Source organism: Choloepus didactylus, chromosome 1 (genome assembly GCF_015220235.1).
Source record: "Choloepus didactylus isolate mChoDid1 chromosome 1, mChoDid1.pri, whole genome shotgun sequence".
Lineage (NCBI taxonomy): Eukaryota > Metazoa > Chordata > Mammalia > Pilosa > Megalonychidae > Choloepus > Choloepus didactylus.
The window spans coordinates 58276627-58302280 of NC_051307.1; the positions used below are offsets into that span (position 1 = coordinate 58276627).

The 25654-nt window shown below is 36.2% G+C and overlaps 1 protein-coding gene across 3 annotated transcripts in view; it reads left to right on the forward strand.

Moving 5' to 3' along the window:
* CRYBG3 (crystallin beta-gamma domain containing 3) overlaps nt 1-25654 on the forward strand; it is a 131073-nt gene that overhangs the window by 69019 nt on the left and 36400 nt on the right. For all 3 annotated transcript variants that reach the window (XM_037834058.1, XM_037834067.1, XM_037834077.1), the window contains 8 exons: nt 2428-2564; nt 3851-3965; nt 5109-5144; nt 7948-8081; nt 11355-11481; nt 18863-19005; nt 19108-19234; nt 20147-20179. In XM_037834058.1, coding sequence (XP_037689986.1) covers nt 2428-2564; nt 3851-3965; nt 5109-5144; nt 7948-8081; nt 11355-11481; nt 18863-19005; nt 19108-19234; nt 20147-20179 — 852 coding nt within the window. The remainder of the gene's footprint in view (nt 1-2427; nt 2565-3850; nt 3966-5108; nt 5145-7947; nt 8082-11354; nt 11482-18862; nt 19006-19107; nt 19235-20146; nt 20180-25654) is intronic.

The window sequence follows — 25654 nt, forward strand, 5'->3', positions numbered from 1 at the left end:
CTGTCTGTTTTTCTTTTGCTGTTCAATTTTCTTTTACTTTACCTTATTAGATAATCAGAATTATTGACCCAGGAAAAGATTAATGCTTTTATTTGTTTGACACATGAAAAAATTAAGATACAGAGAACTTAAGACTGGAAAATTTCTGTAGTGACGGGGCAAAGAAAATGATGGCACCTTATATTTGTCGCCTACTAATTGCTGTTATAGTCTAGTTTTGAAGATTTAGCCATGACATATTTGTGAAGTATAGCATGACCAGAAAAGTCTAGGAGGAAGCCACGTAAATTTGTCTAAAGTAAAAGTGAAACAGTCATTGTTACTAGGTTACTTTAACATGCCCTTCAGTTGCCAGGTTTGGTGGTTAACTGCCTTTGTCCATCAGAATTATGATACTAAAATAAGCCTTAAGAAAAGACTTTATTTCTGTGAATAGCCAACATGAAGAAGATGGAAATTATTAGTGAAATCTTTTCAGTCAACTAAAGCAGAAATTGGGCTTCTAGTAAAGATAGCTGAGAACATATGCGTTCTTATTTTTGTTTATTTTCAATTTTTTAGCCATTCTTATGCTTTGGCTGTTATGCTGTTTCCTTCTGTGTTGTTGAAGACTTGAATGCCTCTTAGCTTTTTTCCTTTTAAAGTACACCGCCCAAACATTGTTTATTTAACACAATGCAGAGGAAACTTGTTTGTGTGAGACACTTAGTTATGTATTTTGTTACTGTACCTAAGATCCCTGGGGGAACATTAATATGGCAGTACTTTCAATAATGTTACTAGACCTCTATTATTAAGAGCAAACAAAAGAGCCTTACAGATTGACAGGTGACTGTTCTGGACATTTTTGGCTCTTTTAAATTGAAATTCTAGAACAAAATATAATTTCAATACTTTAAAGGGTATTTTAGGTTATGCTTCTTCGGTATATTGCATTCTGTAACTAATTAACTGAAAATAAGACATAAATTTGCTTGCATTTTGTATATTAATAAGAATGAGAATTCAATTTGAGGAAAGTAAAAAAAATCAGAAAATGGCAGTTTTAAAATTGCAAAACTTATAAGAAAATAAAATTGTTCAGTTTCTAAAAATTATTCAGTCTCTAACAATTGCTGCCTCTGATTGTTACTGCATTTAGGTATTTCGTTAAAGCATAATCATTTGATTTTATACCATCATAGGTAAGAATTTTGCTACGGAAACTTGAGTATGATTAAACACTCATGAGAACTGTGATAGATTGTGTGTTTAGACAGAAGTGTGTCTATAATTTCAGAGAAAAGATAAATAGTTGTGGTTTGAAGTCCCTAAGAACAGGTGAGGTGTTGTTTTTGTTTGTTTTGTTTTTATTGTTGTTTTTTGTTTTTAGCTAGAACTTCAATATTTGAAGAGTTTTCACAAGTAGCAACACAGACAGTTACCCCTTTGGTTGGGAGGGATTGCAACGCTATGAGACCAGGAGGGGTAGTGGAGATAGCATGGAGACCAGTGTGACTGCAGAGGTGTGGGAAGTTAGTGTAATCCCTAGCTTGTTGCCATATTGTAGAAAAGCAAACAGGAATATGAATTTGATGTGCTAGGGTCTTGAGACAAGGAATGTCACAAGGAAAGTGGTATTCTAACAAGTCCAACTGTATGAAGAAAACCCGGTGCTTGATTGGCGGTACGACTAGGCCCGTAATGAAGTCTAGCCTGAACAAGGGTGGTGACGTGGAAATAGATGAGAAGACATGCCCACTAATTAAGTTTTGAAGGAAGGTTTTTATAGGAGGTGGTGATAATGGGTACATAACTTTTTAAGGCTCTGAGGCACATGAAGGGGCAAATAGCACTTAATGCCTTCCTTCTTCAGGCCAACTTGCAGGAAAGAAAGTAAATAAGAATCCCACAAGTAGGAAAACAGATTTCCTCTGTCTTCACCTCTAATTTCTATTTCCTTGTCAATGTCAATTGAATAAACACACGAAGGGGGTGGTGCCTCTCTGTTATTTATTTTTTATGTTCCCCGTGAGATCAGCTGTTATTTAACTCCCTTCCCTTATGGCTCTGTTATGCTACTAAGAAGGAAGGCTTACAGGCATTTGGCACTCAAATAGCTTGGTAACTCTGAACTTTGCTTAAGGGAACAAGTCTTTAAAAAAAAAAACAAAAACAAAACAAAGAATTGTGGTAATACTTAAACTTTTCAATCAATAATATTTATATTTTCCATGTTATCTGTGTAATGCCTTAGCAAAATTATATTTGAAAAACTGGTAAGTAGAAACAGTACTTCCTTTTTGTTGTTTCTGTGAAGAAATTCAACTGAACAATGAGCATAATTGTAACTGCATGTCCAGGGGGTTGAGAATACTGGACTGGGAGCCTCTAGATGATTTTCAAAGCCAAGTTATTTTTATTTATTTATTTACTTATTTTTTGCAGGATTGGAGCATTCCAGAGATAGAGCTTTTTCCACAGTCTGACCCAGTATGTTGTCCTGTCTACATACAACGAGCAGTCCCCAATTTGGAAGAACTAAATATCCCTAAATCTGTGTCCTTCACTGTGAACTCAGGAGTGTATGTATCGTTTTGTCTTTATAGTAGTGATTGATGGCCTCCAAAATTAACTTTTTACTTCCTATTTCAGTAGTCAGCATACATTCTTCTGAAGTTCTAGTTAGTTAATTTCATTTGTACACCCAGATACCCAGGAAAGAATATTTCAGGGATTAAAACAGACTCCTGTCTTTCTTGGATCCAGTTAAGGCTTTGATGTACGACTCACAGGAACAAGTACAGAATTCTCAGACATAGTCCTTGATATATACATATATCCTCTTTTCATCCACCAAGTTATGGGATTGAGAAACAAAAACATGACCCTGGCCTGAACATTATGGAGTCTGAACTATTTCTAGAGCCTGTAAATGCTATTAGCTAATAGTCATTGAGTGCCTCCTAACTTTAATATGTGTTTCTCACATTCTAGGTACTACTTTTCTTAGAATGTTCCAGTGCCTGTAAGATGTGACACATGTTGTTTTTTCTTTATTACTCCTCTATTTTTGCAAGGCAGGTAGTGTTACTTTCATATTATGGGGGAAGAAATTCAGTGATATGCCCCAGGCTACCAGCTGGTAAGTATGATTTGATCCCAGGTCTCCTCCCTGATTGCAAAGGTCTTTAAGCCCATGGGCCTGACTTAGCACATTCTTAGTTTAGTCCCAGATTGGCTTGAGTCACACAAGTCTCAATGCCTGGTTCAATGTGGATCCCTCTTCTCTCTTCTACTGTTTTAATCTGCTTTGATGGTGGTGTAGCATTTTTAGGTAATGTAGGACAACTTTCTTCATCTCTACCAACCATAAATTAGAACTTTGGGAGAGACCCAGAAATTTAACTAAAAATCTAGATGGGTCTTTGAGGGACTCTTACATCAAATGTTGTTTTTGAGGCAACCACTAGAACTGAAAATGTGGGTCGAAGATGTAAAATGCCTGGTGGCATTTTGCCCAGTTTGAAAAACAATAGTGGAATGATTTTGAATTTTCAGTTATATCTGGGTTTGCATTAAAGGTGTCACACCTTACAGGCATTGGAACATTCTAAGAAAAGTAGTGCCTAGAATGAGAGAAACACATATTAAAGTTATTATGGGCTAGATTGTGCTTGAATATAAGTACTTAATAACATGTTAACTCGTCTTGTTATATACTCTCTGGCTAAGTCACTTTGGAATGTGTTTTACTGTTGTAATTCTGTGTCTGGGATTTTTTGTTTTTTTGGTAGCTCTTGTTAGTTTTAATTCTTGGAGAACTAAAGTGTACTGTTTTACTTTAAGCAATAATTCATTTCTTATTTAGTTGGCTTGCCTACCCAGATATTAATTTTAAGGGACAAGCTACAGTTTTGGAGGAAGGCCATGGACTCTTTGAGATTTCTGCAACGGAAATGAAATCATTGCATCCACTTCAAATGGTAAGCACATTTAAAAAGAAGCCTTTCTTCTCCCTAGTACCCATGAACACCATATTAAATAGACCTTGAAAAATGGTTATATTTAATACTGAATCTGAAATTTGTTTTTTCCTATTTCATTATATTGTAAAGGATATGTCTGTTGAAACATTTTAATGTTTGAATATCTAGGAGACAAATATCTGAGGACAAATGTCTTACTTTTTTTTGTACCAAGTCTCTCATAATAGTTTCCTCATAATTATTGGTCGGTGAAATTTTTGAATATTTAATAACGTTCTAAATTTTTTTTTGTTGGTGCTTATTAGAAAATGAGTTAGGGTAAATTAAACTCTTCCACTGTAGTGATAAGTGATAAGTTCAGCCTTATTAATAAGTGGGCAGTTTTGCCAGTGCTTACTTTCTTCTAAAGATAATAAGCACCTGTATTTTATTTTTTAGTTGTTATAGACTTTTTAAATTGAAGGGAAAACTGTCCAATTAAATGTAAGCTAATGTATTACACCTTTTTTGGTTGCTCTGTGCCTTAAAAAAAAAAAAAAAAAAGGAAACCAGTAAAAACTAAGAAATTGTAGTAACATTTGAAACAAGGAAATTACAGAATTAGGATTTTTGTGAAGGGGCTACTTTTTATGTGCTACAACTTTGAGGTCACAAGCACATAAGTATGTTAAAAAGTGTTACTAGAATTTGGAAGGGGAAATGATTAGCTTCATGCTTCTCTCTTACTTAGAAAGCCAAAGCAACTGTAGAGAAGAAATTTGGTATTAAGTCAAATGGCTTAGAAATCTACTCTGCTCAATGAGGTTTCTGAACCTACCAACAAATCCACTCTTCTTTTTTGGCCACACTGCTGTGGGATTAAATCTTTAATTTAATATGCCCTCAAGTAGAGCTCTATTTCCTTGTTAGCTGCAAAGTATCTTTTACGATTTCTTGCCCTTTGACAGCCATATTTATGTAGAAGAGTTTGACTTGGTTGTGACTCCTGTTGTGTTCTGTACTTAAAACTTCCAATTTACCATAACTTAAGTTTGGTGTGTAATTGTCATTGTCAGATTTTTTATAATCTACATTCCTCACTTACTTTCAAATATTTTAAGTATTTACTTATCTAATATTAAAATTTCTTATCATCTTAAGGGTGGACTGAAAGTGGAAATGCCTATGAACTTAAAGGTAAGTCTTGAACAGACTTCTGTGGCATGCTAAAAAATTGGCTATTAATCTTTAAGTATTTTGGACCATTAAAATAAAAAATTCTCCCAACTCATAGATGTCGGGGTGTTGGGAAGTTGCACAAAATGTTTGCTGGGGGCCCACCCTTTGGTTGTCAAGGGGTGCTGGGACCAGTATGCAGTGATGGAGATCTGTATTAACATTCCATTCAGACCCTGTAAGTGTCTAACTACAGGGAGAAAGGTAATAAACTTGATTATTGTTTAGTTGGGCTTGAGATGGGAGGTAGAAATTCCAGGGGAGAAAAATAGAAGGTATTTGGGAGTGATGCTCTGGAAGGAGATCAAGGCTGATCAGAAGGAGGTTTGGCAGCTCTTATCAAATATGTTAGTTTGTAAGTTGAGTCTGAGAGGAAGAGTAGAGCAGTGAAAACTGGGATGGATTAAGCACACATAAGGAGGAAATTGAATTTAAAAATGCATATAAAGAACAACAGGAAGAAAACCAGTGTAGTGATCAAAGATGCAAACAGGCCTCTGTGTAATTAGGTTACAGCATCTCTAGAGCCTCCCATTTCTGGGCTTCTTTGTTTATGGAATATACTACTTTTATCTCAGTCACATAGATGGAGTCTTTTTAAAACTATGTATCTGAGTGTATCTAATACATCTTGAGTATATGTTAAATCCTACATACTTGAGTTTTTAAAACATTTTTTATTGTGAAATTTAACATACATGTAGAACAGTGATAACTTTCGAAGTACAATTTAAAAAGTAGAGAGCCAATTTCAAAAGAATGTTATTATTTCAGTTATTTCCTTATTGTGATATATAACATATATACAGAAAAGTGATAACTTTCAGAGTACAATTTAACATGTGGTTATATACATACATACCTGTGTTTTAAAAAATACTGTCACAGCCCATGAGGGCTATGCCAGTCCAGAGGCCAAAGGAGACAGCGAGCATTTTCTGATACATGAACTTTTATTCAGGGCTTACTTACAGGTGAGAAGTTGTGGAGAGATCATGACGGCTCTCTCAGGCTGGATGGGCATCGCATTCTCAGGGAAGTTGACCGTGCGATGCAAAGAGGACTGCGAGCCATTTATAAGGGTTTAAGACAAAGGCATTCCTAAGTGTGGGAGAGCATAGATGCAGGAACAGGTCACTGTGATCTGGGAGGTGGTAGGGGAAGGACTTGAATAACACTTGAACAATTACATTTTCCTCTTTTTGTGAGACTAAGAGCCTCTAACCTCCTGCCTGCTTCCCATTTCACATTTTAAAGTTACATTTTAAGGTCAATTCACCCTTTCTCTTTACTGGCTTACAAAGACAATAGGTTAAACATTAGCTGCCTAGGTCACACAGACTGCTGTCCACCAAGATCTCCAGGCCTGTTTTGCTCAGGCCACGGACTGCCACAAATACTTCTGCCTGAGTTTCACTCCAAAGATTCTTTATTGGTCTAGAGCGTGTCCTGGGTGTGGTCAGAATTTTTCAAAGCTCCACAGGTAATTCTCTAATGTGCAGCCAAAGTTGAGAACCATTGATGCACAATTAGCTGTGACACTTTCTGAGTGACTTCTAAGACATCCTGTCTTAGATGCCTGGTCTGCTGAGACAAAACTGGATGTTCATTGCTCTTTAGTTTCTTATTGACTGTGCAGCAGGTTGGTTCTTCCATGGACATTTGCAGTTTAACAGGTCTTTGATGTCCATGAATGACATGGTTATAAATAATCAGAATTTTCAAGTGTTAGATGTTTGTGTATGGCTTACTCATCAAAGACTTACTGCTTTTTAGTTTGAATGTTTCTAGCATAGGTGGTATGTAATAAACTCAATAAAACTTCATCACTTCAGATACGAGAACCCTGTAATATGTAGAAAACAGCATGAGCAGTACTATGTATTTTTCCAGTCTGTATAATTTATCAGTATTTATAAATTGGAAGCTATAACTTCTTGGGCCAGTGTGTTCAAGCATGGGATCTTCTTGGTCAGGGTCATGGGTTGCCTGTTAGGTACAAATTATGCCATTAGCCACAAATAGGATCGGGTGAAAGAGTGTGGATAGATGAGCACTATTATCACTCATCACGTCCACATACTTGGGAAGTAAAGAGCAGCAAAATACAAGAGAAATACTTTGTACCAATCTAAATGGAAGTAAATAACAGGCTAGAAATTTGTATTTCTACTACACTTATGTTTTTCACCCCCAAAATTTTTTGAATCTAATATCCAATGAAAAACCCGTAACTTTCTCAATTATTTCTTATATTTCTGGAGTTTTCTATTTCAATTCAGGAATTTTAATGTCTTTCCAATGAATAGTAATGACCATGGAAGCAATTAGTGTTATAAGAAAGAGCATATCTTTTCTCAAATGAATGCCCTGAAACCGCAAAAGAATGTTTTTTATAGGAAAAGTAGTAAATATAAGGCTGATCGGTATTAAATTCCAAACACATGGCACATAGTTCAAGACCGATTAATAGTTTAACCCGTGAGGTCGTCCTAGGATTTGGACAACTGGACAGTGTAATCATCCTCAAGTATGTTACCATGAGACAAATACATTAATTAAAATATTTTGCCTTTATGATGATACTCAAATATTTTACTTCTTGTGTACTATATCAGATACCATGCTACATTGTAAATATTAATAAAAAAGAGTGGTCCCTGTTTATCTGTTTATGTTGTGGTCTTAGTGTCACTTAAGTAAAGTAATACGATCTGTTCTAAAATATGAGCATGTTAGAGTAACTTTCTTTTGTATTTTTCAGGTTATTATTTATGAAAAACCTCACTTCCATGGACAGGCGAAAGATTTTAGTGAACATATAGATTCTGTTCCTAATTTTTTAAACAGTGATGGGGAGTTTCATGGAATTGGATCAATTCGTGTCATTGGTGGAATGTGAGTGTCACATTTCAATATTTCATTTAGTAGTCTATTTTATAAGATTAACACAAAAACGTGCTAAGCAGAGCAAAAACAACCTCCCTTAATATGAAAATTTACAACCCTTATGTAAAATATGAAGCAAAAAAAAAAATGTTATTTACTAATGGCTTTCTGTGAACTTTTGTTAGTATTAGAGTTTTGAGGTAGATTAAATGTAGAAAAGAATTTCTAAAACTTCAGCATTTAGTATTTCAGAAGACTGTATAGAAGACCAGAACTGCATGATAAAAGTACTTTTTCATAGTGTTTGAATATGAATGAGAGTCCCAGTTTTATAATTCTCTGCTCTTTTGATCTTAGTAACTTTATGTGCCTAAGACCTTGGCAGTGAGCCCTCCTGTATTAAAGAAGTAGGCTGGGTTGTGTGTTTCCAAACCCAAGAGTATTTGACATTGATTAGCCTCTGGTCCTGAACTGCTTTTCAAGAAGCCCCCTAAGAACTGCTGATTGTAAACCCAAATGTCACCATCACTAATGCTCTCCCGATCTCAATCAGCAGTTACAGAAAATCTGTGGCTAGGCTGAGATGTGCCATTGTATTCAAATCCTGGAAAGTAAAACCGTGGAGAAGCAGCTTGTCTCATAATTTATTTGTAATGACCAATCCAATGCTGGAATTCCTCCCAGAAACATGCTGTTCTCTCTCTGTTGATGTGTTAGTTTATTTTAATTTAAGCACTGGTGTTTCTTGTTATTTTCTCTAACACCTTGTAACTTTTTCACACAACTCTAGCAAAAGATGCTACTAAAATATATTCTTCATGGAAATTAAAAGACTTGCCTAAGATCTCCTAGGAGTCCCTATTTAGAGACTTAAACTTTGCAATTTCTGGCAATAAATCAAATGATGGTCATACCAGCTAAAATGAAATTTTGAGAGACTGCAATATGCTGGATATGTAGATCATATCAAAAATTGGTCTGGCTTATTGGTGATCATTTAAGTCCTTATCCTTGAATTTAAAACATTTATTTGGGGGACTGAAGAACAAATCTGGTTTGGATAAACACACTTTTATTGTTTTGTATTTGTTTGCAGCACTTTCTGTTTTGTTGAACACATATGTATTTTATTAATCCTAGTCTAATACATCTTTGCTTTTTCTCTTTTTTGGAATCTGAATGTTTTTCCTAGTAACTAGATGGATTAAAACTAGTTTTGTGTTTTATAGAAAACTATCTGCTAAAGTTCAGTGTGATCTCTATTGTTATTTTCTAATATTTTATAACTTTTATAAAAATCTCATGAAAATATTAATTCTTATAATACAGTATGCACACTTCTTGTTTTTAGATAATAACTGCATGAGAAGAATATAATGGGGGATTTACTCCCCAGTTAAAGATGAACAGCTGACTTCTTTATTTTTTCACCATTTCTACCATTTTCGCTTCTTTTAGCTATTTAACTTTATCTCTGACAGTATGGAGTCTTCCTCATCCCTGTTCCATCTTGAGGAACCTGGGGAGAGTGAGGTTATGGTTTTTTGTTTTTGTTTTCGTTTTTACAAATACTAACCCCACCCCACCCCCACCCCATGGTAACCGCTAATCTACTTTCTATCTCTACGAATTTGCTATTTAGTCACCTCTTATAAGTGATATAGAATATTGTCCTTATGTGTCTTGCTTGTTTCACTGAGCTTAATGTTTTCAAGATTATTCCATGTTGCATGTCTCATGACTTCATTCATTTTTATGGCAAAATAATATTCCATTGTGTATGTCAGTGGTATTTTTTAATGTATCAAAGATAACAACTATTATTAGATATCCCAGATGGAGACAGAAATTGAATCTTAATCAAAACTTTATTCTATCAAGAAAAACTGGGCAGAAGATTTTGGGACTGTCATCACCAACACTAAGGTCTTCTACACCTTTTAATCCTTTTCCCATGTAGATATATGAAACATATGCTTTGACTATTCATATTTATATAAAAGAAAATCTAAATAAAATTTGGAAGTTTTCTTGTGAAATTTATTTGTACCTCAGTCATGGTTTAAGAATAGAATATTAGTTTCTTTACATATTACAAATATACTAAGATGTATAAAATATATTTATTCTAACTCATGTGAGACATCACCACTACCCCCTTCCCTGCCATACACACACTACACTCAGAAAGTGGGGGTTAGGGGTGAAATCATGATTACTGAGCTGCTACTGTTATTGTGTGTCCTGTGAAAACGAGTCTTTGGAATATTTTTTGTTAATGTTTTCACAACTATAGTTCTGGTGGAGAATGGAAAAATAAAAGTAATCCACCACCAGGCTTCATTTCATCAAGTTCCAGAATTCAGAAGTCTTCTAACCCCGGGGCTCAGAATAGTCATCGTTGGAATCTGCCCAGTTGGAGGGGGTCCCACCCTAATTGCACAGTGCAGTTGAAGAGAAGGAGGCAGATTTAAGTGGGACAGTGTGTGTTATTAACCATCTATACACAGTTTGCATTAGATACCGTGGATTACACCAGATAAGGGTAAGCTTCACGGAGGAGCTTAATAACTAATGGTGTTTATGGTTATCCCTGGACTGACAATTTAAGATTAGAAGTCAAGAAACCAGTGTTCCTGGAAAGCACTCTGCCTCAGTGCTTCCTTTCTCCATTACCACCACTCATACAGTGGTGGGACCAACATTTCCCCCTGCAAACATTTATGGAAAACTTTGTATACCTTCAAGGTTCCAGGATTAATGTCAGTTCAGTCGCATTTCCCAGGTCCTCATTCCCCATCTGTAATATGTTTTACGTCTGAAGCCTTGATTTAAACCCTGAATAAACGTTTAATAGAGTAGCCATTCTGTGGTTCCAGAAGAGCTTGCTAATCAGTGCAAGGAGAATAATTATATATGGATCTCCACGTGGGTGTGTAACTTTTCTTCTTGGCTATCTGTGCTTTCTATTATCTTCACTTGACAAGCTATGATCTGACCACGTTGAGATGTGATATCAAGTCATACCACAAACATTTAACAAGTGTCTGACTCTTGAAATTGTACAATTAACCTTTTGTTGGGAAAAGCCTGCAAACTATAAAAGTTATTGATCCATGAAGCACACACGTCTACCTGTCTTTATAAATGGAAACAATACAAATGTGTTGCTTTTTACAGTATGGTGATGAGGAGTCAGGTGCTTTATCATGATTTTCTCTCTTTTGCTTTCTTGACTACAGTTTTATTAATGGCTCAATTGGATGTCCTCTTTATTTCTAGATGGGTTGCCTATGAAAAAGAGCATTTTAAAGGTCAGCAATTTCTGCTTGAAGAAGGGGACTTTGAAGATAGTAATGCCTGTGGGGCATTAAGTGGTCCCATCATGTCTTTCCGGTACTTACAAGCTGTGAGTTAGCTTCCTTTTTTTAAAATTTCTACCTTTTTATCTTTTCTTTTCAGGTGAAACATGAGGTTATAAATGTTTCTAATACTTTAGAACATTTAACTGAACTGCGTATGTTACTTGTCTGTTTTTCTTACTTGCCACAATTATTCTAGAATACTTATGTTTACTTCTCATGCACTGATTCCATAATCATTTTTTGAGCCTCTGCTTTGTTGGATATGTTATACTAGGTGCTAGAGATATAATAGTAGCCAGATACTCAGTCCCTATATTCACAGAGCTAGCAGTGAAGTAGGGGAGAGTCAACTGCTATCAAACATTTATGTAAGAGTGCTACAGATTGGATTAAGTGCAGAATACTTCAAGTACCCAGGACAAAACATCTGTTATACCCACTTGGAAGGAGGCAGGAAGGGTATCATGGAAAAAATGAAATGTGAGCTGAAGTTTCAAGTTCATGAATTCTAGAAAAGGGTGAAGGAGAAAGGTAAGTGCTGTTTAGCAAGAGATTAACATGTATACAGGCAAGGATGCAAGATAGTGGTCCTCGGTTAGGGGTGATTTTATGCCGCATCATCCCAGCCCTGGAACATTGGCATTGTCTGGAGATATTTTTGATTATTAAAACTGATGAAAGGGTAGTGGGTAAAGGTTGATACTGGTGTCTAGTAGATAGAGGCCAAGGACACTGCTTAATATCCTACAATGCACAGCACAGTGCACCCACAACAAAAAATTATCCACCCCAAAATGTTGAAAGTTCCAAGGTTAAGAAACCCTCATGTAAGTGAAAGTGGTATGATCAGAGAAGTGGGATTAAGCCAGTATGTTAGCGAGAATTTTGGGAAGATGAGTCCAGAGCCAGATAACAAAGGGACTTACATGCTACATTGAGGAGTTCAGACTTTTTCTTGAGTTGACCATGAGCCACTGATGGATTTTATTCATAATGAGGATGATAGATTAGTGGTTTAGAAAGTTCTTTATGGCAACTGTATTAAAAATTGGCATGGGGATGAGGTAAGGCTGGAGGCAAGAGGTCCAGGATGTTACAGGACTCCAGGTAGAAGATGATGAAGGCACAGCAAGGGGGAGAAAGATGTTAGAGAGTTCTGCATGTTACAGAGGCATAGCAAATGTTGCTTATTTTTCTGAGCAGCCCTGTGGACTTTTTAATGTGTTCAGAGGGGCATGTTTTCTTATGATTCAGGAGTTACCACTACAATCTCTTTACAAAATAATCTTTACCTATGTAGACTCTAAACTATCAGGAATGGCTTCAGAGGAAGCCCTCTTTGAGGAAATTGATAGTGAAGTGAAGTTGCTACTGGGTCCACACAGTCTTTGATGAACACAGGGGCTGTGTCCTCTGTTCCTTCAGCTTCCTGTCTGTTGGGGTCAGCAGCAGCATGTTACAGCCCCCCACCTCGCCAGGCAGGAAGAGCTGGAAGGGGAGAACAAGCACAATGACAAGGTAGCATTTATTTTCCATAAATGATGCTTGTCAGTAAGAAACTGACTTGGAGACCAGTTCCACTGGAAAGAAATATAGGGCAGTCCACTAAAGGGTGAGTGCTGAGTTTGCTTGAGCAGTAGATAGATAAGTTTTGAGGTATTTATTCCACAATTCTAATATAGAAGGACAAGTTTTGAGGTATTGATTCCACAATTCTAATATAGAAGGACAAGGGTTCTCTGCCTTGCTGTACCTCACTTGATCATTAAAAGGCAAGCTTGACAAAATATAACAAGATGGAGCCTTTTTTAGGTCATTGTGACCACATACATTGAAGAAACTGTGAATCATGGTTCAAAGTATCTTCCACCCAGTTCTGAATAATTTTTAATTTTTTATTTCCTTATTTAACAGAGTGAGGTTGGGGCTTAGCTGATGCTAGAAATGTTTAGCAGTTAATGTGATAGTATCTTCCAAATATGATTATGACTGAACAAACAGACAAAAAACACAATCCCAAGTCTGAAGTCTCCCAGTAGTAGAAAATATGAAAAGATAAAAATTCTGTAGCTGTATAGCTAGATAATTAGGAGATATTTGATAAACACAGAGTCTAATTAATCTGCCTGTAGAAAATTTGATGTAAATGGACATGTTAATTACTGCTGCATACAAAAATTGGGGGCATTTACAACAAAATGATGGCATATGGTTCTTCTATAAGTAAGCAAAAATGCCCTTTGAAGAAAATCCTTGCTTTTGTTCTGTCTCTGTAAATAAGATTTAAAAAAGTTAAAATGTTAGTTGTTAGCCTATAGTTAGACATTATCATAATTTTCACTATATTAATCCTAACCTTTTTTGAGCACTTATTAATGACTTTACATGCGTACTTGAACTTACTCTTCACAAAGACAACCCTGTGAGGTAGAGACTCTTAATGATCCCCATTTTACAGATACAGGTGCTGTGCCCAACTACAGAGTTGTGATTTGAGGGCAAGTCTTTTTTACTCTAGAGCTCATGCCGTATTGTCCATTTTCCTTTGTTCCAAGAAGCTTAGACTAAAAAAACCACTTTAACAATGGAAAAAAGGATTTCTTTCAAGCAAAGACCAGTTGCTTGTCAAATTACACTTCGAAAAATTATATATTCTCCAGACGTAGCATATAAGTGGGAATGAGTTTGTAAAAAAAAAAGCTCTTGTGATTGTGACAGCTCTCTGTGGATTAATAGATGGAACTGTTGTGACATCTTTTCCCCTTAGGTCAGGTTCTCTAACTTGGGAAGGAGTGAAGCACTACATTTAAGACCTAGGTTGAAAAATAAACAGGAGGACAGATAGAAAAGTTGCACAGTAATACGATGTAGATTTCAGATGTCCTGGCTCTTAGTACATGCTCTGAATGTACTAAGGTCAAATACCGGACATGTTCCTTAGGGATATTGTGATCTGTGTCGTGGAGTGCTTAAGAGAGGACAACCAGAAACGTGTTCCTAATTCCCAATGAGTCAGGCAGATATATTTACTTGGAGTTGAATTTTTTTATTGTTTTTGTTTAAAAAAGAAAACAACCAAAAGGAAGATAGCAATAATTAGGCTGCAAGGATTAAGGATTTTTTATTCCTTGGCTTCCTCTGTAAAGCTTTCTTAGTATGCTTGTTTTTCCTCAGCCTTACTTTGGTTTAACTTTTGGATTTACTTTTGTTATGATTTTCAGACACTGAGCCTCTTTTTAGACCTCTGAAACCAGGTGGTTTGTATCAGAGACCATTATTTCTAAGTCACAGGATACTCCAGATCTCCACTGGTGTCTCATATCACATTGCCCACTGGGAATTGTAGTGCAAGAGCCCCAGGGCCTGATCAGCTGAGGGATTTTATGGAATTTAAAAATAATCAAGATTACTGATCTTGAAGACTTATCTTTGGACATGAAGCAACTGCTTTTTAGTTTTCTCTAGCAATGGGGAGTACTGTACTTGATACTGTATTGAACTATCCAAGTGCTTGAAAAATATAAAATAGAATACAGTTTTAAGGTCGTTCTATCATTATTCATTCTTCTCAAACAGCTTCAGTTAAGTCTATGTGACTTCCAAATTTATTTAATTGTGTGTAGTAAAAGTGAGGATGATAACCTAGTAATTTCATAAGTTTATACAGGACATTACTTTGAGTGCCTGTACTGGTTTAACTTCCTGAGCAAGGCAGTTAGAAGTTTTTTTGGTTTGTTTTGCATAAGCACCATGCTTTGTATATGTGACCTTGGCACCTAATCCAGAGCATACCTGGATTGACCTAGAGTTAGAGCATTAGAGCACTGTCCAGTAGGACACCTTACTGCTGGCGATTAATCAGCCAGCTCATTTATTGTATATTTGGTAAGCTTGAGAGAAAAATGCACAGAGTGATAAAACCAGGAAGTGGCTCAAAAGAGAAGTATTTACAAAAAAAGATGGAAGGAAGAAGCTATAAGGCAAAAAAGCCAAGAATAAACAAAAGCAGAAAATGGAAAGAGAAGAGTGATTACACTTAGGAAACTCCTGCAGCCCTTGGCCAGGTCTCTGGGTATGATGGATAGTACAGGAAAGGGCACAAACTGAAGCCATGTGAGCAAATTTATTCATGAACCCATACACTGCCTACACTTGTACTTGGCACTGGGCCCTTGTGACAATGGGTCCCTCCTCTACTCAGCTCCAGGCTGAATTGCTACCAAATGGCCTGTGCCTCCAGCTTCCTCTCAGCTCTCCATCTTCACTGCTCCTGCTGCACCCCCACACACAATATTTTGTGTAATTCATCACTGGAGTGAAGTACATCCGACATAACACGAGTTAGTGCTCAATGATGGTACATAAACACAGCAGACATGCATGTATCTGTATTCATCCTTTTCTGTGTTCTTGCCCCATTTTACTCACGGCATAACAAGCAACCCATGATGCTTTTCAGTGTATACCTGCTTCCTATTCCTACAACTCCAAGAGGGAGTAGATGGCAGGTATTTGTAAGGGTAGAAGAAGTAGAAGCAGAGATGGAGAGTTCCAGAGTCACCACAGTGGGAGAGGAAGGAGAAGGCTGTAAAACTGAGAGCTGCTGAAGGAGCTTCCCATTGCCTTGGAGCCTGACTTGGTGGGTGGCTGTTGATATTGGTTCCTAACCAGGACCTGACTGTGCCCACTGTAAACATCATCATTGCATTATACCCTCAGAATTGCCTTGAGCTAGTCTTGCACTTCAAGTTTCAAGGGGCAGAGGCATGTTGAGGTTCCTTGGGAGATGGAGGTCTGTGTTGTCAGTTTACCAGATTTGTTGATCTGGCACCCAGATTGTAAACATACTCCACCAGATTTGTTGATCTGGCACCCAGATTGTAAACATACTCCATTTGGGAGGCTTGCGTTCTTCTCCTGCCTTTGCCTCAGACTTGTTCTGGTGATTTTAAGGCAAATCACTTACAGATTATTAAACCTTGATTTCTTCATCTGGCGTTAGTAACTGTCCTCTATCTCAGGGCTTGGGGAAACTGAAAAGAGAAAAATGAAAACTTGTTTGGAATATAAGGTGTTATGTTAATAGAAGGGAGGTTGATGATAGTGATAAAGAATAGGTCCACCCAGCTTACATTTTTTTAAGAACCATGAGAAAGTAATGAAGGTACCAGATATTCTCAGGTTCCAAAGGTCTCTTCTTAAGGAGGAATTAAAAGCATGCAACTGTGGCTTAGCAATTCTTTTACAATAATTTTTTCAGGTAAAAAACTATTTTTGTTCCCAAAGTTTCAAATGAAATTTGATCCAGGTGTGTCAGCAATTTGAAAATCCTTGAAAGTTGACAAGTAGATAGTAAGTACAAGAGAATTTCTTTAAAATGTATTTTCTTCCCCTCCTTATAGATGCCTTGGTTTTTTTGACATTACTTTTCATGTTCATTTAAAATGAGTTTTCATCTTGGAAGTCTTTTGTTCTTCAATTATATTTATAATAGATTAAGAAAGGGAGAAAATTGATACTATGGATACTTATAGAAGTTCAGAACCTTTTTTTTTTTGGCTTGAGACTTAATTTATAAACAATGAAGTAGTCCAAGAGAAAGGAAAAGTTTTATGTACTCTGTATTTTCCAATTAAAGTAATAAACATATTATAGAAACTTGAAAAAAAAATTAGGATAAAATTTTCCAGTTTCCCTGCGTCCAAGTGTAACAATTCTAGATATTTTTTGTATTTTTTCAATCTTTTTTGAAAATTTTTTTATTCATACTGTAATCTTACCAATGTTTATAAATTTGAGCTTTTGTCCTGCTCTTTCATTCTCACATTTATATCTCACAGTGACTAAGAACTTAGGGGAGAAAAATAGACAAGACAGACAGACTGACTAGAACTCAAATTCAATCTGTGGTCCTTTCTAGCTGTTAAGACCTCCAGCAAATTACTCAGTTTCCTTATATGTGGAATGGGGATAATAGTCTAATCTCATGTGATGTTTCTTTTGGAAATAATGTACATGAAGTTCCTGGCTAGTAGTAAATATATAATACATTTAACTGTTAGGTTGTTAAAAATTCCTCTGAAAATTATGTTTACTACTCCATCTTATACTGGGTATATAAAAGGTCATTAAACCATCTTTTGGACATTAACATTGTTTATAGCTTTTCACTATTATAAATAATGCATCTTTGCATATAAAAACCATTTAGTTTCTTTAGAAATTTTTTCTTTTAAAAAGGAATTTCAGGGTCAAAGATTGTGAACGGTTTAACCTTTTGTTCTATATTTCTATATTGTTTTCTAAAATAGTTGTCCAATTTATATTCTCACCAGCAATGTTTGCATTATCCCTGACAAAACTAGATTTTTAGATCCTTTTAAATTTAATTTAAGACGTGAAAATTTTATCTCATTGGCTTAATTTGAATTTCTTTAATTTACGAGTGAAATTAGACATTTACTTATTTGTTTTTAATGTTATTCTTTTCTCTTTTGTGAATTGTCTGTGTTCCTTATTGATTTATCGATTTGGGTCTTAGAGTTTTTCTGATATATTTGGCTTAAATATGTTAACAGCTATAAAGAATTATTAAATTTCTTCTCTTCATTTTGATTTATTAATTTACAATTTTTGGCAAATAATTTTATTTTTTTTCTGCTAACATTTAAGCTTATAACATCTTCTCTCACATTATCCACAGTTCACTGTATATTTACTTTTTGTTTTGTGATTTCCTTAATACAAACTTAATTTTTGCATGCTTGTTTTTAGTATATGATAAGACAAGATCTAATTGTTTCCAAGCAGTAAATTTTACAGGGTTAATTTAGTATATATTGAGAAGTCAAGATCTAATAGTTTTCCAAGCAGTTTGCCAGTTGTTTCTAAATCATTGACTAAATGGATTTGTAATGCTACCTGTATAATACACTGAATTCTTCATGTATTAGGGTCTCTTTGTAGCATCCTTTTCTATTTTATTAACAACTATCAATGTCAGAGGAAGAGTTTTAAATTAATTTACGTATAGTTTCTGCTTTTTAGGCATGGAAATAAGAATTTAGTTTAGATTTTTTTTTTTTTTTACACAATTAGTGTTTTTTTTTTTTTTTTTTTTTTTTTTTTTTTTTTTTTTTTTTAATTAGTGTTAAATATGATAGCCCCTAAGTCTCTGTAATTTACCACTGTTGATTAATTTGAATTTATGTAACAGTGTTATATTTTCTTGATTAAAGTAAATTCAGGCTTATTTTTGTTATTTAAATTATTTAGGAGTAGTGACTAAAATTATTTTAGTACCATTCAAAATTCTTCATCAAGTTATTTGTTTGGAAATTATCTGAGTATGTGAAAATTGTGCTATTATAATCAGCCGTTGAAAAATGTATATGTTTTCCTAAACTTTCCTCTTTTTCTTTTTAGAATTTTATAGAATCTTCTATCACACTGTTTGAATCTGACCTAGAAAGTGGGAAGTTCATTGACATTATGAATCAGGAAATTTCTGACTTAGAAGAAATTGGCTTTGGCACTGAAACAAGATCCATTCACGTTAAAAGTGGAGTGTAAGTTGCCACCTACCCTGAGAACCTTGAGAGACTGGTGTTTAAAATTGTTGGTTCCTCAGTTCTACATCACTTGTTCTTTTTTTGGTTTTCCCCTACTAGGTGGGTTGCTTACCAGCAGAAGTTCTTCTGTGGAGAACAGTACATCTTAGAGAAAGGGAAATATAAATGTTTTTTTGACTGGGGAGGATCAAATAATATAATCATGTCAATCCGACCAATCCGACTGGTGAGTTAAGTATGGACATCACCAATGCTAGTGGCATCTAATGTTATACAATTGAATATGTTGAACAAGCTTTTTAGTGGAATTGCTGAATTATGTTACATGTATGTATAGATAGAGTTGAAGCATCATATGAATTTCTGTAGGCTCCATAAGAGCCATAGGTATTATTACCACCTTTATGAGATGGTGCTGTAATTTGATCAGTTTGATCAGTTCGTTCATTCAACAGCATTTACTTAGTGCCTCTTATTTCATATGCTGTTGTGCTCACTAGAGATAAAAAAATGAATAAGACTTTCCTGATAGATTTTGGTCTTTCAGGGACTGTAGACATTTGAACACTTAATTACAGTATTATTAGCAAGAAAATGAACTGTGTAGCTAGTGCTGGGGAAGAAGGGGGAGGGGATGCTTACTGCCTGGGAAGTGGGGATTGGGCCAAGAAGAGGATGCAACTGAGTGATATCTTAAGGGATAAAAGCAGTTTTGCGAGAGAAGTGGGGCAGGAAGGGCATTCCACAAACAGGACTAATTTCCTTGTATGCAAAGTCAAAAAGTCATGAAAGAGTATAGCAAGTTTGGATAATAACAAACATGGCAAAATAAGAAGTGTGCCCATGAGATAATGATGGGAGAGGGAATGATGGAATGTTTGGACTTCTTCCTTCTAATAGGCAGTGGAATGCATTTTTCGTCCAGCTACAATGTTACTCAAAATGAATTAATAATAAATACTGAAATTATTATAAGAGAATTTAGTAGGTTATTTGAGGATCATTGCCAGTTCAAGTGCCAAGTAAATTGGTTGGACCATTTTTCTTTTTCATTTTTCAATAGGTATTTTCACGACTTTCAAAAAGGCAATGAAAGTTAAATGATGACAATTTAAAAATGTTTTAATTTATTTTTTAGGAACCCCTTGGAATAAACGAGCCTTCACATTTGGTATGTTAAAAAATATTCTTAATTTGTAATTGTTGTTTTTCTGTTAGAAGCATTTATACCCTTTCTCAAACATTTTTCTTTCCCTCAGATAATTTTTGTTTGTCTACATGACAAGGCAGTTAATTTTGTGCTTGGTACCTGTTCCGGTTTGCTAATGCTGCCAGAATGCCAAACACCAGAAATGGATTGGCTTTTACAAAGGGGGTTTATTTGGTTACACAGTTACAGTCTTAAGGCCATAAAGTGTCTAAGGTAAGACACCAATGATAGGGTACCTTCACTGGAGGATGGCCTATGGCATCCGGAAAACCTCTGTTAGCTGGGGAGACACAGGCACGTGGCTGCTGTCTGCTCCAGGTTCTGGTTTCAAAATGGCTTTCTCCTCTCTTGGCTGCAGCAGCCAGCTCCTTCTGTCTGAGCTTCTTATATAGGACTCCAGTGATTTAATTGAGAGCCACCCTGAATGGGCGAGGTCCATATCTCCATGGAAATTATCCAATCAAATGTTTCACTCACAGTTGATTGAGTCACATCTCCATGGAAACAATCAAAGGATTCCAACCTAATCAGCACTAATATGTCTGTCCCACAAGATTGTATCAAAGAACATGGCGTTTTGGGGGGACATAATACATGTAAACCAGCACAGTACCTCTGAGCAAAAATGTGCCCATCCTTGTTAGTAGTAGTGTTGCCAGGATTGTCACGGATCATTTTCTGCTTACAGAGCTGCAGCTTTTACTGCTTTGGGGTCATTTTGAACCTCTGCCACTCTTTCTTTCCTATTGCCATCCGTTCTTCAATGTCACTTTCATATTCAGCACAGCATGTTGTGCCATCTCTGGAGGAGCAAACTTACCATGGAGAAACCACTGTCTTGACAAACTGATTGTAGCTCTAATATCTAAATCAAATATTTCTTAAAAGCCCTAGTAAAATTGCAGCAGTACTTCTTTATTTCTAGTGTGTTAATGGTTTGCAGAATTGGGCAATACTCTGTAGCCCAACATTTGTTAATATCCATTGTGGGCTAGGAAGTGTGTCTATTTAAGACTTCTCATAACTCTGTGAAGCCTTTATTAAACCATTTATAGAAGAGAAAACCAGATCCAGAAGTGTTGTGTCATACAGCTAGACATATGATGTGAACAGTACATACGTAGAAGGAATAGGTGGAGGGGATAAGAGGCATTGATTCTTCCATCTCATTTTAAATAACAAATCAGGAAAAATGTATGTCAAAAAGCCAAATATAGTGATTAATCAAAAATATTTGACATTTGCTACTTTTACCTAAATCTTTTCTCCTCATGTATGTTTTTCATATTCATGTCAGTGTGTTCATATGTTTCAAATTGTCTTAGTTTCACCATGTTTCCTTTCCTAATGCTTTCAGGGTTTTGTTTTGTTGTGTCGTGTTTTTTTTTTTTCTGATTAGCTCAGGCCTATTGGGAACATTTCCTTTCTGAATATAATTGGGTTGTTGTATTTGAGACGCTTCCTGCCAGATATTTATTTTGAATTTTTGAAAACTCCAACTGTGAACTTTAAAAGCACTTTTCCATGTGAATCAAAATAATATGAGCAGATTAAGAGTTAAACAGGAATAATTCCAAACTGTACATTTTCTGAGTTTAAGTACAGATAAAAAGTCACATTCTTTTACGCTGTTTCTCCCCCTCCTAACTCCCTGTTCTTTTTATGGACTTCCTTGTTTGGGGCAGATTGCTAGGAGGATTTTCTTTGTAGTATTTCCAGTCCAACTTGAAGAGAGAGGAAGCAGCAGAAAACGCCCAGTGAAATCGACCCCACTGCATTTCCTTGGATATGGCTCAGCTATTGCCTTGTGAAATGAAAGTGTCTGACAGGTATATGATAACCAGAGATTTGGTAAAAACATGCAAACAAAGCCTCCTTAGTCTACCCGGTATCAAAGCTCTTGCTCTTTGGTCCCACTGGACCAAATTTTCAGAATGTTTTTCTTGTTTACACTTACCCAAATATAAACAAATGGATCTTGGCTGACACTCTGGTTCCACTCAAAAACCAGAAATTATTTTCTTCATCTCAGGTGGCTATGACAGTCAGAATGGCAATTCAGATGCCATGTTCACATGGGTAGTTATTTTCCCTGTTTGAGGAAAGCATAGGAAGTACTGTCTCACAATTCAAGTCAGGGAGGGAATTTTTTTATGCTGATGATTTTAAGGGGAACCACAAACAACCTAACAGGGAAAAGATCAAACAATGTATGTATATAGTTATTAATATATATCACAAGGGTTATGAAGATAAAATGTTGTTTGATCTGTAAGGATATGATGAGATATGTATTATTTTGGACACTATAATAATAACCTCTTTAACGAGAGGATTGTTTAATCCCTCTGGCTGAATGAAGACCTACTACCGAGTCATTGGAGATTGAATCATATCACCCAAAGGCACCCAAGCTAAGTGTAGAAAGTGTTGCTTATAGTGAAATGTGAGAGGAAAGGAGAAGCTGAAAATTATGCTTCTTATGTACAAAAGATCCAGAAATTGATTATTTTGAAAATTCTCAGCCTATCCAGAGAGTGTGCTTTTAGACTAGGCTCAGAAGCAGCTCTATGCGGGACCTCCCTGAGCTCTCAGGAAGCAGCCCCCGGTGAACAGGGCTCCATGTGAGGGCTTAACTGAACAAACCGTTGCTAAAGAGGGTGCAGCTGAACATGGATCCAGTCAGCCATTTCAGTGGAAGTCAGGATTGGAAATGCAGGTATCTAGGAAGGACCTGTGGAAAATTCTATTGTCTATTGATTTGGACCTCCTAGAACTTCGCAACACCAACAATGCTTTTATGAAATTTGTGTGAACAGAAGCAATGCCCTAAAGGGACTGAAAAGGGACGCGTTAAAGGAAGAATGGTTTCCAGGGCAGAACTATGGAAGCAAAGATCTGAATGGAAGAGATCTCCTCGAGTGGCCCACACCTGTATGTGGCTAGGGCAGGTCCACCCCTGTGCTTGGACCAGCACTTGGAGGGGGGTGGGCCTTGTACCCCATTATTCACAGAGAATGCTCAGAGATAGGGGGGCCTGTGCCCCGGTGTTTGCAGACAGCCCAGCTGCCATTCTGGAAAGCATGTCCACTGCCCAAGCACTTGGAAGGGGTGGGGCTGCCGCTCCCTCAGATGAGGAGGACAAAGCATTAAGTCACCAATCACTCTCAGACCTTGACTGCGAATGGAGTTTACCCTGGTGGGTTTCAGACTAGTTTGGGATCTGTGTCTCCTGTTTTCCTAACAATTTCTGCCCTCTGGAATAGGAATGTTTATCCTATGCCTGTCCCACCATTGTATTTTGGAAGCAGATAACTTGTTTTCTAGGGTTCACAGGTCCATCAAACATAGGAATTTTGCCCCAGGACAGACCACATCCATAACTGATTTTGATGAGACTTTGGACTTAAAAGTATTACCCAGATGCCTTAAGGTTTTGGGAATGTTGTGATGGAAGGAATGTAGTTTGCATATGGGAAAACCATGTCTTTTTGGAGTCCAGAGGGCAGACTGTTGAGAATTGAGTCATGTCTCCTACAAAAGGATGTTCAGGTCCCAACCCCTTGTCCTGTAGCTGTGAACCCGTTCGTAAATAGGACCTTTGAAGATGTTATTAGTTAAGGTGCGTCCAAACTAATGGGGGTGAGTCTTACTCCAATATGGCTGAGTCCTTGTAATCAAAGTAAATTGGACACAGAGAGAAGAGTCACGTGGAGGAGAAGAAGCCAGAAGTCAGTAGAACTCAGAGGAGAAAGGAGAGGGTATTGCCATGTGCATTGTCATGGGACGTAAAATCCAAGGACCAAGGATCACACCTAGCCAGCCCCAGAACAGCACTGTCTTTGGGGAGAAAGCATTGCCTTGTTGATGCCTCAATTTTAGACTTCTCCTAGCCTCAATATCATGGGCCAATAAATTCCTGTTTAAACCATCCCCTTGTATGGTATTTGTTTTAACAGCCAGTCTGAATAGCCAAGTCAAGATCAACAGGTTCATTAGAGAGCTGTTCATAATTAGCAGACAGAGTTTTATTTTTGTTTTCACTTTTTTTCCCCAAACAAAACAAAAACTAAACAGAATATGGATTATCTTCATATTATCATCATCTCTCTCTCTCAAGCAAGTCCTGAACATTAGGAATTTCGCTAAAGTACACAAATTGAGTTAATTTTCAGTGGAACATTCTCTAGAAATTCTATTCTAAACAGTTGTCCTCCCCACTTTTACCTAACCAAATATCTTTCTTTCCAAGGATCTTTCTCAGGTCCATTGCAAATATAATTAAAAGATTGAATTTCTTTAAATATTGAACCCCCATTTCTTTTTACACATGCTCGTAGCCAAGAAAAAGCAACTGGATATTTTCTTGTATTGAGTAATTTGGCCATGTTGATTTTTAAAATGGTCACTGGGTCTCTAAGAGTTGTGGTTATTGTTATCATGTATGGAGATAGGGGTATAACAGCTTTAGGCAATTATCAACAAAAGAGCAGTAAAGGAAAAACACTTCTTCGTGGTACTATAGCCAGATCATTTTAATAAAATCTATCAAGAAGAACTCTTTAAATAGAGAAAGGCTTCCATGAGTAACCGGGAAAGTAAAATTTCTGTAGACTCTGTAATTGATTTGAGAAGTACATAACATTACAGCATGAAACAATGTGATGTAATAGAAGAATGGAATCAAGCCTTTTCTTTTGTTTAATAATCAGCATGTTTGAGGGAGGGCAAAAGGCCTAGAGAAAGTCTTGTTTAGACAGTGAAGAAAGTTTCTTTTAGTAATTAGTTTAGAATTGGAATAAATAAAATCAAATTCACAAAGTGATTTTGATATTGTGGAATGAATTATGTGAGCCCAGCTTCTATGATCAGTAATTAAATTCTTGAGAATTTAGCTTTATTAAAGATCTAGTACCACTTTTTAATCATGTGTATAATAAATGAAAATGACACAGTAAAAAGACACATTTCTGCAAAATCTTCATCATAAGGTGGTGATAATTTCTGCCTCAAAGTGTAATTCTAAGGTAAAAGACAGTATATGTATGAAGCCACCTTGCAAACCAGAGGTTAGAATATTTTTTTTCTTTTTCTTTTTTCCTGTTTCATATGGTTCACTGGGGTGGGAGATGAGGAGAGGTAGGGCTTCAGCCATGGCATTGTGGCATGGAGGAATTGGTGTAGTTTGAAAAAGTCATCTCTCCTTCCATCTGTTTGCCAAGGTTCTAAGCAACATTTCAGGGTTGTTTTAGGCATTTATTCAGTCTGGAAAAGAAACCAACACAGCAATTTATCCAGCTAGCTTTTCTGAGGATTTAATTTCAACAAGGTAGACAGCGAACCATAATTTCATTATTAAATTAGTAAGCACAGAATTAGTTTCTATATGTACTATCTTCAGAGCATTATTATGAAAACTGCTCTGTTTGGAGTCAT